Source organism: Colias eurytheme, chromosome 21 (assembly GCF_061535395.1).
Source record: "Colias eurytheme isolate Ceu_HAF_F1 chromosome 21, ilColEury1 Martin Lab GWU primary, whole genome shotgun sequence".
In the NCBI taxonomy this organism is placed as follows: Eukaryota; Metazoa; Arthropoda; class Insecta; order Lepidoptera; family Pieridae; genus Colias; species Colias eurytheme.
In genome coordinates, this window is record NC_143000.1 from 3853606 (window position 1) to 3867624 (window position 14019).

Sequence of the window (14019 nt, forward strand, 5' to 3'; positions counted from 1 at the left end):
AAACTATGTAACAAAAACAATGATAGGTAGATAACTGAAACTCATTACACTAGCTGTTCATCGTAACAAAGTAAATTACCTATACATATGTATATTAATAGTTATATGCCTCACTGATAGAATATTTCTAAGACATATTTAGTGAAAAATAAAGAAATATACCTGTTTTGTAAATAAATAAATAGATAGGTATTCAAAACAACATAATTAAGATAGCAAAAACATCGAAATTACTTTAAATACGCGCAAATGTCTGAGAGATATCCAAGGACATTCAAACAAATGAGATAAATTTTCCTTTAGAATTTAGCAGAAAAAAGTGCAGTTTTCATAGTTCTAATAAGAGAGAACATCGAGAGAACGTATAAAATAGCCATAAATAAATTAGGAATATTACATCGAGATCTCATCTCGATGGAATATTATAATATATAGTAGTACATACTATCTCGATGGAATATTATAATATATAGTAGTACCGGTCAAATGTGGCTACTTGACCACATTTTTTTACTTTTTCTTAGCTAACTTATTTATATTAAACTTTTATTAACATTTTATGATTTGTTCATGTCATGAATGATTTCATCATTCACTTTTACTAGGTATTTCTTTAAAATATATTGAATCTTACATTATTTACAAATAAACGTAATACAGGTCAAGTTGACACTGATGTGGTATCTTGACCTTGCACATCAGTTTTCATAGGTAGATGCTTAACATTCTTGTTTTAGGCTAAGTTGCTATTACTTTTTAATTCTTCGACTTTTTAAATATTGCAGCCCGAAGTTTTACAATAAACTGTTAGGCTCTGGCTACCTGGTCAAGTTGCCACGGGATTTGTAATGATTTCATACAAAGCATTACATGTCGGATAGGGTTGTCACAAACAAGACACAAATTTTAATGAACTATTTATTTATTAAACTAAATTTAATACATATGTATATGTATATTACTTAATACTTATAGGTATTTATTAATAGGTAAGGAAACATTTATTTTTCATTAGAAATATGCTAAATCGTTGTCATCAAAGAGAGTATAAGTATCTGGACTGTCCGAAATTTGCAGCAAATTTATTGATTTTACTATGCAAAACTCGAAACAGATAAAAAAAGGAAAAAATGCAGTCACGTTATTTTTTGTGTCAACCCTAGGCGTAGGTCAAGTTGCCACGCAGCCGTCAATGGCAACTTGACCTAACCTGAGGCATCAATGCCCAAGCAAATATTTCGACAGATGAGCCTAAAGTTGGATAGTTCCCACTGTAAAATCAATCTCTAGGGTTTATTACACAACATATCAAAACTGTACTCACCTGAGATGTGCAGTTTAAGCTCTACAAACATAATAATACTGACACCGGCAAAAGATCCTTAGTCACAGTCACACTTCGATACGTTATATTGCGAGAACCAACAGCGTTACCGCTTTAAAATTAAAATATGTTGCCAATTAATATTTTAAAAACCTACCAACATCGATACGTTAGGTCAATTTGCTTTCAATTCTACAAAATTTGATATTTTGTTGTTAAACGGAAGGTGTGGTCAAGTTGCCAAGTAACGGTCAAGTAGCCACATTTGACGGTACATACTATCTCGATGGAATATTATAATATATAGTAGTACATACTATCTCGATGGAATATTATAATATATTCTTTTAGAAATACGTATAACTATAAATTTTTTACCTATCATGGAGAGCAATGCGTGGCTTAAAATGTTGTATATTGTTTATAGTAGCTTAATCTGTGATATTGTTGAATAAAATATTAAATGCATTCAAATTAATAACATTATCAAACTTTCACACAGAGCTAATTCATCTGTTATCTATATTTACTAGAATCCATATCAATTGAATATACTGCTTTGAAAACCCGTTCCGCAACGCACCGGAATTAAGTGCTTTGCGACGCATCAACAGTGCATTTATTACGAGATATATCGTTATGCAATTATAGCAGCTATTGCACAGATCATAAAACATATATTAATGTGGCGTGTAATGGAGAAAGGCGTAAAATAGTTGTGTTGGGGAAAAGTACTTTATGTGTGCATTCATGTGGCAGATAATCGCGACAGGAAATATGCAACATTGTTAAGACGGATTGCATTGATGTATATCTACTGAAATGTCTAGTGAAATGCTATCTTTAAAATGTTTATAACTTTATATTTGAATATCTGCTTAAGAAGGTAAGGATATGTTAATTCTGTATCTTAGGTATATGATACCAACCAAACTAATGTGTGATAGGAAAACCATACCATAATCAAAGTAAATTCGTTCAGGAAGAATTAGGTAAGTAAGATTTACATATGTATACATACATTATGCTTAATAGAAGCTGAGTAGAAGATCTGAGACTCGTAGGGATACTACTTAACATTTCAAAGTTAAATTACAGCTTATTAATCCTCACACGTGTTATTAATTAGAAATCGCTTGAACAGCACTTCGAACCCTTAACAGCCAACTAAGAGAGTTCATTGCTTGTCCAATCAATAACACTATCTCATTACTTTATTACATGAAGACATTAACAACAAACACAATATTAATTCAATCAAGTACCATTCAACCCAGGAAGATGATAGTATAAGCGCATAAAATCATTATTACTAGCGGTATAAAACCACAGAGCGTCCCTTACATAACTCGATGTAAATCAGACGTAGGAGGATTGTAAATACAGGAACAGTTAGTATTCTACAATGTACTGGACACTGAGTGCGGTTATAATTCAAGTGATTTTCACTTCCCGGATAAGAAAGCTTAGACGAACGACCTAATTATTCATTCGTACGTCTGCACAAAATTGTCAATACTTCTTCATTATTGACAGCATTTATTGAATGCTCTATATGCGCTTAGAACTTAACATGTAGACACACCGCACTAATCAGAAGACTCAGTAAAAAAATTAAAGGCGTTATTGGTCTTCCAAAGCAGCACATTTGGAAAAATATAATCATATATCATAGACTTCAAATGATCAACGCTACTTTCCTTGCAAGTTGCAAGTAGTAGAACAAACCTTCCAATATACGCTCTCAAACCATCGAGATAGAATGTACTACGTACTAGAGAGGCGATCGCTACTACACTCTCTTTAACACGAGCTAGAGGTAAGAATCACAAGTCTCTTTAGTCTGTGTCGGACTGTGCTCCCCGCTTGCCGCGTCAACACGTGTTATTGCTCTGTTCAAAATGCCTTCGTGTTTGCTTAGATATTGTTTTAACAGTTCCCATAATACAAACAAAGCCCGAGGAGTGACTTTTCACCAGTAAGTTTCCTTATTATGAGTAAGTCATGCATTTTACTAATATTGTTATCATTTTACGAAAAATCACCACGCGTTCTGCGTTTCGCGCCATTTTTCATAGACTAACAGCACAGACGTGACACTATCGATGAGTCTGTTAAAAAAATGTAACTGGATCTTTTAACTATGTATATACAATATATACTAGGAAAGATTACCGTGGTGTAGTACCTAAATATTTATACTTTTACCCGACTACGCAAAGTAAAACGGTAGGTTATATTAAGTAATATTTCTTTATTTACCTATTTTTATTTATTAAAAAAAGGTTAATCAACAGTTGTTCCAATAGGATTTATAAATTATTATGCACAACAATTACAAATAAACACAACATTCACAGAAACTAATACAGTAAAAGTTCTTTAATCGCGCTTCCTTTATTCGTGTTTTCACTATTCGCGGATTAAAAAAATGCGACCCAATTTCTATATTCACGACTAAAAATTTTTTTTATTCGCGGATTTAATTAGTACATACTACATACATAATAATAAAATTATTCCAATAGGTATCTTACCCAATATCCTTGTCAAATGGACTAATAAGAAAGTAAAATAGATCTTATTACAAGTTTGCCTAAAGTAAGTACATAATATTATGTTCTTTAATGATATCGCCGAGGCCTTTGACACAAGCCGCCTTTGTCGCAAGCCACCTCTGCGGCGATTGATGTTTTTGAGAATGTAAATAAACAGAATGGAAGCAACCTTATAACTCAATAAATAAAGTATATTTTTAAATGTAGTTCCGTTTATAGTAAAGTTACAAAAATTGTGATCGAGTAAGGGGGCATCCATAAATTACGTAAGGTGTTTTTTAAAATTTTCTGCACCTCCCTCCCCCCCTGGTGAGATGTCGTGAGAATTTATTCAACCCCTCCCCCATCCTCGAATCTCACGTGAGATTTTTCAAATGTGAGTTTCTTTTACGTAAACGCCATCAACATTGAATCATCGTATCCATTTAATTAGGGCTATTATAAACCAATACTCCAAAATTCGATTACATCATGAAGCAAAAACTGATAAAACTATTGATTACTACACAAAACGACAAAAGCTTACTAAATTGATATTATTTAAAGGAAATTAAAATACATAGTTTAATATAAAATCATCGTTTTATTAATTCCCTAGTATCAGTACCACCAGATAGTACCGAGTAAACAGATTGCACAATGTGTCGCATCTGCACGCATTGCTTAATCTTTGAACTTGAAGCCACGCCTCGCTCGTTCCACACGTACCCCACCACATCGGCCGCGCGCAATGTTTTTGTTTGGAATAACCCCTCTATACATATATCTCGATGTCTCAAACCCTTAATTTAAGACTACCAATTATCTATTCGTGACTAGTATAAAGTAGAAGTACGGAGGCATTCGATAATTGAGCAGTTACCTCCATAAGGTAATAACAGTTATTGTCATACATACCGCATCTAGTTAGAAACGAACGAATATGAACAACATAACTTTGTGTTCAATCAACTTGTTTCGCTCTATTTCGCTGATCGTTTCACTCATTTACATTATAACTGACGAGTGCACAATAGATCGTGTCATCGTCATTCTCGTAACTGCCTTATATGGTAATAGTAAAAGCTCTAATAGTGATGAACGGGAGCATATGTGATGTACATATTATAAAAAATGTATTAGGTCATAATTCACAATGGTTTATTTCATCGTGCGGTCTCGATTGGTATTCGATTTTGACACAGCCCGTACTTAAGAAAAGCTTTTATGAATACTACGATTTATATTATTCATTGTGACAATAATCGTAGCGTAAGCTTAATTAATTAATAAGCAATATTCTGCGTAAATTCTCAAAACAAACAGTTCTCTCTGGGGCCTAAAATTGTCTGGCATATTTTTTCTATTAATAGTAAAAAAGGGTGTTAAACAAGACATAAAGAAAAATATTCTTTTCTAACAACCCCGTTTCAACATACAGCCGCATTTCTTAATTAGAAGCATTACTTATGTAGTGTAATAAACTGAATACGGTAAGAGCAATAAATAAACCCTTCTTACATCAAGTGCGTAACTCATTCAACGTCCATTTACAATTAACCGTATCAAACGCACCAACTGCAGACAAAGACAAACAAAAAAACTAGGTCTTCCAGACGAGCCTATAAAAAGGCTAGACTGAGTCGCTACGATTTACGATCCTGTCCAGATATAGAACGAAACAATAATCAAGCTGTATGTTAGTATACGTATGGGACGTCATGTCACTATGGAAATAGAGGACCGGTACGTATATACTATATTTTATCGTCGGCGAATGGTTAGTTTTTCACTCTGTCTTCAATCGTGGGAATCAATCCCGTTATTAATGTTGTGTACTTAGTCTATGCCGCGATATGCATGTATGAATGGAAAAAAGTAAGTCGTTTTATAATTAGTATGCTGTTTATCATGTTCATGGCATTATATCGTGGATATATAAAAACATAATCAATGAAAAACTCCTATCCCATCATACGCCAATAATGCCAAATTAAAGATACCTACGCTTTTCTAAACATACTTACATGTTATTTGATTGAAATATCCGACCGCCACCAAACCTAATGACATCAACGCAGGAGGTCCAGTCAGAGTCAAATGACTTAGTGTTTTTGCACCAACACACAAGCCGCCACAACAAGAATATGAATAATGATTATCATAATCTAACGGCCATTCTCGATTAGCTAGCAAATTGTGCATCGCTGCACGCGGAAGTCATTTGATAACATCGTCTCGCAGCTGTAATATGAACGGCGGTGTTTATTAACATTCCCGCGTATGACAAGCTCTGGCTGACCCTTCGCTAGTCCTGGATTAATCGCCTGACCCGTAATGCATATAGAAATTACTGTTTAATACGCTGATGTATGCAGAAATTACTGGCTGGGCTTGGTTACATCGCATAAGGTGGAATAAAAGCTTTGGAATGATGATAAAACCAACAAAAACTATAGTTTTCAACGGGTAAGACTAAATTCTGTTTTTTGTTAAAATTCTTTTTGGGTGAGAGTATTCCGTGTACACAGGAATGTCTCCCATGAAATTTTGGTTCCACTTGATCGAGAAGTATCCTTTTTTGTTCCATATTTTTTGCCACCCACAATGACTTATTCATTTTATCGTGACACTAGACTTCCTGCTTTCTTCTAACAGATAAATAATGTATATTGTGACGATAAAATCTCTGTTGACTGATATGTAATTACTGGCGGCTGAGTGAAGACAAAAAATATATTACAAAACCGATTGATATAAGTGCCCATGGAGATAAGATGGGATAGCGTACTATAAAAAGATAATACATAGTTTATATCTTGGGAGTTCTAGAGATGAAAGAAATTATTCTATGAAAGTTTGCTCAAGGAAATTATAATACATACAAAGATATATTTAAATGGTTTAGAAAATAAATGAGTCGGGACCGTGAATTTAAATTAGTCTATACTTATATGCATAAAATGTTAATGGCCATGTGATAAACATGGCCATTAACATTTTATGCACGACATTTCTGCTATTACCTTATTTACATAAATTAGACTTTTAAAAACTTCTGAATATTTATAAATCCACATATCATAGTGATAAATAGATCGGTGAATCTTGATATGTTTACAAAGTGCTTGATTTCACCAATTATAAAAGAATTTATGTTAAGAATTGATAATATTTTTAAATGCTTCTTTCCTTTTATATCACTTGACTTTTGACCATATATGTGAATTTAGTGAAAACTTCTCAACATATTTTATTATAAAAATACCTAATACAAAAATACACATAAATAGAATCATTGAATCAATTATATTAAATTGTCTATAGCTTACTGCTAGATAGAATTTCACAGTAAGTAATTAATTCACAATACTTTTACTGTGAACGTTTGATAAATAATAAACTCGATATAAAGTTTTATAGCAATAAAGCATGCGGTGTTATTGATAATATATTTTATTGAATTACTAAAATATATCGCAAATGTAAAATTTATAGTAAGCTTTAAGTAATCAAAGCTTCCATTTCATGAAATTCTATAATTGAATTTTCTAATGGAATTTTGATTTATTGAGTAGTTGCTTTAACTGTTTTTGCAACATTGGTATTTATAATGTGAAGGAGAATTAAAATAAAATGAATTTCTAACCTAAGCAATTATAAATGTTCAATGAAAGATGTTTTTGTACCATCATATTCGTAAAATTGCTCGATGTTTTTTGTAAATGTAATTAAAGTATCCTACTCAACCCATTACCATAAATTTTGTTTGTGATAAAATTGGTCGATAAAAGTAATAGGTAATAGGAAAAGTATAGATCTATGAAATAGAGGTCTAGGGAATTGTTTTTTATTATATTCACTAAACTAAAGCAATTATTAAGAAATGAATATTTTGTCAGAAGGCAAACTTTACATTTTATTATACACTGCCGAAAGTCCGTCTGTATAGCTGTATAGCTATGAATACGTATCCTATTAATTTAACTAAACAATAGTCATATCCTATTTGACCATTACATATATCTAGAGCAAGAAATTACACGATTACGCCCACAAGAGTCACTTATTATTATGTCGATAGACCGGGTCACTGACTCTAATCTGTGAGGAAGCACTTACACGCTAATATAAGTCAACTAGTTGATAACCTCTTGAGGTGGACGGTTTTTAATAGCTTTTGAATGGATACAGTTACGAAATTTTATATCTTTATTTGTTCGTAATATGTCTTATCTTCGTGGTAGTCGAAAACCTTTTAAAATTGAATAACACCAAAACAACTTAATCCTATGAACTTTAGTGGAATGCAGAAATGTATTCAGAAGTATTTTGAGAATTTGTCTATATATTAAACATTCAAACGTGTACAAAAGCTTTTATGAAATTTACAGGTTACCTACTTACTTTCGTTTTACACGTAATATGAGAATAATTTACGCTAGAGTTTAATTTAGCTTTAATATTAATATAGTTTTGTCATAAACGTCAACTAAATAAACGGATCGGCAAATCAAACTACAATACAATCGATTTCTCCACCTATAAGCTCTTGAGTCGCGTGTTTTCAATGTCTACATCATTAACAATAAATAAATTTATGTACCATAAACCTTTCACTGTCACAAAGAAAGTGAATTACGTGGTAGTACATAAATATTCATTACGGAAAAACCTTTTTTTCAATTAGGAAATGTTGGTTAATGGTTTTAATCACCCGTATGTAGGGAATCCAATCCCGCAAACGCGGGATCCCGCTAATGCGGGATCCCGCACCTTTTTTGCGGGATTACTCATGCGGGATCCCGCACGTTCGCGGGATTGAAAAAAAGGAAGAAAAATAGGCTCAGACGATGATCGGAACTATCATCGGACGGAACAGAACGTAATCAATGTCAGTTCCAGTACTCTATGACTGGGGATTCCCCTACGGCGCACGGGAATTAAACTTTGCGCGTACTGAATGGGTGGCAGAGTCTAGAGCTGCTGTGCGTGTACCCACTCAAGATAATTCAACTGATTTGATATTGACACTTTTTGAATGTGGAGGGAATAGGGGGAAGTATTTGGAAGCTGTTTATACTTATGTAAAGTCAATTCCGCCTACAAGTGTGGAAGACGAGCGTGCTATTTCCACCGCTGGCTATTTATGCAACAAGATAAGATCAAATTTAAAAAAAAATAAGCTGATTTTAAATGCCTCTAAAACCAATGAATATGTTCTATTTCAAATAAAAATATAAATATGAAACGTGAAATATTGTGAATATTGTATTGTCTTAAACATCATTATATTTAATCCATACTATCCATACTAATATTATAAATGCGAAAGTAACTCCGTCTGTCTGTCTGTTACTCAATCACGCCTTAACTATTGAACCAATTTGCATGAAATTTGGTATAGAGATATATTTTGATACCCGAGAAAGGACATAGGATAGGTTTTATCCCGGAAATCCCACGGGAACGGGAACTATGCGGGTTTTTCTTTGACTGCGCGGGCGATGCCGCGGGTGGAAAGCTAGTTTATAATATAAGTGATAAATTTGCTTCATGTTGATAAGAATAATTAAAAATATTTGTGTGTATTTTCTTTCTTTAAATTACATGAAACAAAAATAATAATAATTAAAATCAATCCCGCAAATCCCGCGGGATCCGCGGGATTGATGATCTTAATCCCGCAGGCTTGCGGGATCGCGATTTTGATGCGGGATTGGATTCTCTACCCGTATGCCATTCATAAATCAACACATTGCACATACTATAGATAAAATACATTCTTTCGACATGATGTTATTTATTATCAACTGTAATTGATAGATGTATGAAGCAATATAAGTGTTTGTGTTCTTTGCATTTTACAATTTCAGGGGTTAGAGTTGAGTGATAAGATAGTAATTAGTAATATGTGTCATTCAACATTTATTGATCATCGACTTTATAAATTTGGGCTACTAAATACACTAACCTCTGCTAAAAAGAAGCCGTACACATTACCAATATCGCGGGATATAAGTTGCTTTCCCTAGATTCCCTATGCTTAAGTTATCGTCGCGGTTTTGGCTTGTGAGCCTCAATTCGTTAGGTGTTAGACAAAGAGCTATGCAGGTAGACGTTGACTCTATGAAAATGTTAATACCTATAGAGATGGTAATATCCTGGAGCTGTTAATACCATCAAGATGTAATATCCTAGAGCTGTTAATACCTGCGCCTGCTTCAACCGATGTTCAGTGCGGTGCACCGCCAGCAGCGGCGTGACGCGCACGAGCAGCCGCCACCACGGCCAGTCGCGCACCGCCAGGAACGCGCGCACGTTGCGTTGGACGCATCTATAGTAAATACATGTATTAAAATCCAAAAGTTTTTTATTGTACACCACAGAGACAAGTACAATAAGAATAGACAATCTGTGAATAAAAAAGCACAACAGGTGGTTTTATTGGTTGAAAAAAAAACTTTTTGAAATTAATAACGAAAAACATTTAATGTTGACCTGCTGTATGAAAATAAAGCTTAAATTGAACAGTTCGAAACCCAAATACTTTGATGTTCGATAAAGCTTGAAATAACTTTGATGCGGCAAATAATTACCCTACAAAAGTGCAGTAAAAATGTAAATGATGAAGATTGCCTTATGGATCTTTGAAGTTGGTCTAATAATATAAAAAAATTACGATCAGATTATATCGAGATAGCTAGAGTACTACTATATTCTAGTTTGCATAAAAATACTTATCTTGAGATACCCACAAGTGTATTTGTACATTAGAAAGTCAATGGCCTCCATAATGGGACATATTGCTCTATATGATATAATTTGTTATGATCTCATTATTGAAATGAATTGAAAACCAATAAAAAAGAAAGTCATTCAATCAGAATAGAATGTAATTTTGCAATAGAATTTTGAATGTCTTGTTTACAATTTCTAAAATCTGAAAACTAATTTCTTTTCAAACGCAAAATTGCTAGATACAGGAATTATGTATTGTTAATTTGTTACAAAGACACAACTGCTTTGTAACAATACATATTTCCTGAAATTCTTCTGAATAGCGAAAGTAAAAGAATAACGCTGTATGGATTAAAGACGTATTCGTGGATAAGATTTATTTATCCTGTACAGCGTCATCCGTCTACTTCCCCATAAACGACCACCGAGGACTATTAAACAAAGCCAATCGTTGTTGAATAGTCCTCGTAGTTCAAATTAACTTTTCAAGGAATCACTACACAGGAACAACACCTCGCCACCACACCTAAAATCTAAACTATCTTACCTAGCAGCCGTGTGTTGTGTGCGCAGCTTCTGGGCTCTGCGTCGTGCGAGCAGACCGCGCGCGCGCGCCTGTAGCCGCACGAGCACGCGAGCGAGCGCCGCGTCGCGCCGTGCGTCCAGCTCGCCCACCACGCCGCCGCGGAACATGATCTGTGACAATGGAGATAAATCGATAAATTAATTTTGTTTATGGATACACATAGTAAACATAATGTAATAGATCTGTACATGAGGGATGTATGAAAATGTGTATTACAATTGATATTAGTAAACAAAATGTAATTAACAACATGCAAAAACCGACACCGATGTTCCCAGGGGGAAGTACTTTTCCAGATTCTACAATGGGAACAAATGATTAAAAATTCCTATAGAGCACAGAACAATTCATGTCAAGCTGTTGAAAACCCACGGAGTAGTCGAGAAGCAAAACGAAAAGAAATACAGTTATATACAGTACCTTCGTTTTGGGAATCGAAATTCAGTCGCATTATAAATTAACCTTTATCGGAATGTATAAAACAAAACCTGCAATAAAACCTCTCAGTGTAATGATTTTATCGTGTTTAATCACTGTTCGTCCTTGAACCAATAATTAAAGGTTGCATAATAAAAAGATAATAAATTGATTTGACTGCAATTGCAAGCGACGAACACTGCGATCTGTGGCTGTGACGTCATATATTTTTATTTCTCGTGAAACAGCGCGTTCACTTTCACCGAAACTAACGTTACAGTTATAATTCAGTGAACGTTGCAGCCTTCGACTGATAATCGACATTTCTATATTTTCAGACGACAGACAAGCATGTATTTAGTTACGCTCTTCAATTTTGTTAAGCTTTTGTTGTTTTTATATTTGGTAAGTAATGAATCCTAATAATGTAACTTAATAATGATAGGTAACTAATAAGAACAATTAAAAGTAGCCTTATGGAGCAATATCAACTAGAAAGAGAAAAAAATATAAAAATCTTTAGAAGCAACAATTTAAGCAAATACATAATATAATTGCATACAATGCATCTCACTAGGTGGGTCGCAGTGAACATACCACCAGTTTACGAGGTATTTCCTCAACTTTTACTATGTAGTGGTCATGTAACGATCATTAACTGTGACCCACTCCGGTTACATTTGACAACTATTGTCGCCTCGTTTAGTTCGACCCACTTAATGCCAATACAGACAAACAGTAGTCGCAATCGGAAATTGTGATTTATGCTATTTTGAGTGGCATACATTAATACGAAAATTATGTACTGGAATAGATTCAAAAACAGTAGCAAATTTCCTAAAAATTAACTTATATTAAAGCCTCCATGTTTTGGTTTATATAGAGGTACATTTTCACGTAGTAAATTTTTATTTAACTAGAAAATCACTTAAAGAGATAGAACTGTCGGATATGTTTACAAACCATTACTGTTAATAATACCTTATATGCATCAATAATAGTTTAAATGAACACATCCTGCTATCAATTACTTATCAATTTACAATGTAACTAACGTTTTGTATTCCGAGTACAGGTTTACCACAATAGTATAAAAACATACTATCAATACTGAATCAACCAGTTTATTAGAGCCTATTTTTAAACACATAACACTGGTTATGCTTCATGTGTTTGCGTGCTGTTTGCACTAACGGCATCAGCCACTACAAGTTGTAAATCGAGATAAATATCGCGCCAGATCTTCGCTCTATAATAGTAATAACTTAGACAAATAATACGTTATACCGTTGCTAGATAATTGCCTTGTTATGAGAATTACTTCATGAAATTGAATTATAATAAATATTGTCTTTAACGGGGACGCGCTAGAGTAATTATCAATGCCCTTAAAGTTTAGTTATAAAAGAAAGTTTGTAGTTAACTTTCTTTTATAACTAAACTTTAAGGATAAGTGTAATTTTTCTGTTGTAATTCATCAATACATTATTGATGATTAAAAAACGCGCGTATACTAGTGAAAATACTAATTAATTACAAATATCAAGCGTCTCGTGACTAGTCCAACTACAAATAGAATTATTGGTTAAGATTAAGTTTACGACGTGAAAAACACTCACTACTATTAGCTACGACACAATTCATAATTTTGCCAATTATTTCAATCAACGTTATTATTTCGACTATGAACCCATTCATATTTCATATTATCGAAACAAATTTTTTACCAACATGAATTTATTCTTTTACTAATACCAAACCTAAAGGATAAGTCCGAAGACAAAATATACATACATACATTCGATTTCGACATAAACGTGATTTAACTATTATTTTGATTTAATAGTTGTTTTATTTACTTTATTATCAGTACGTGTGAATACAATGCAATTTTCTGTTAGGAAATTCCTGTCATATAACTCCATGTGATTGTTATAGTTAGTATATTACGAATAATATAAGAAATAAACACGACATTGTTAATACAATGTCGTGTTTATCTTATATATAAAATTCTCGTGTCACAATGTTAGTCTGCATACTCCTCCGAAACGGGTGGACCGATTCTCATGAAATTTTCTGTGCATATCGGGTAAGTCTGAGAATCGGCCAACATCTATTGCACGCCTCATAAGCGAAGCGTTGAGGTGGGTACTACTGTCACTTCGCGCAAAACATCTGATTTTTCAAACTTAAAATGTCTTTATGTATCATACATTGCACTTGTAAGATAATACATACACACACATATTAAGAAAAAACACTATTTTTAACGTTCATGATATTTTTGATGTCATTTTTGTTATTTAAACTAGTTAAAAAACAGTTTAAAAAAGTTCTGTCTTGGACGTCCGTGTGTCTGTATGTGCGGATCCTTTTTCTTGTTAACACGATAGCGACCGAAATACTTTACT

General features: G+C 33.4%; 1 protein-coding gene across 2 annotated transcripts in view; it reads right to left on the reverse strand.

Annotated features, from left to right (window-relative positions):
- Positions 1-14019, reverse strand: part of Mhcl (Myosin heavy chain-like) — a 156177-nt gene that overhangs the window by 22961 nt on the left and 119197 nt on the right. For both annotated transcript variants that reach the window (XM_090114166.1, XM_090114167.1), the window contains 2 exons: positions 11150-11298; positions 10075-10198 (listed from right to left, as the gene is read on the reverse strand). In XM_090114166.1, coding sequence (XP_089970292.1) covers positions 10075-10198; positions 11150-11298 — 273 coding nt within the window. The remainder of the gene's footprint in view (positions 1-10074; positions 10199-11149; positions 11299-14019) is intronic.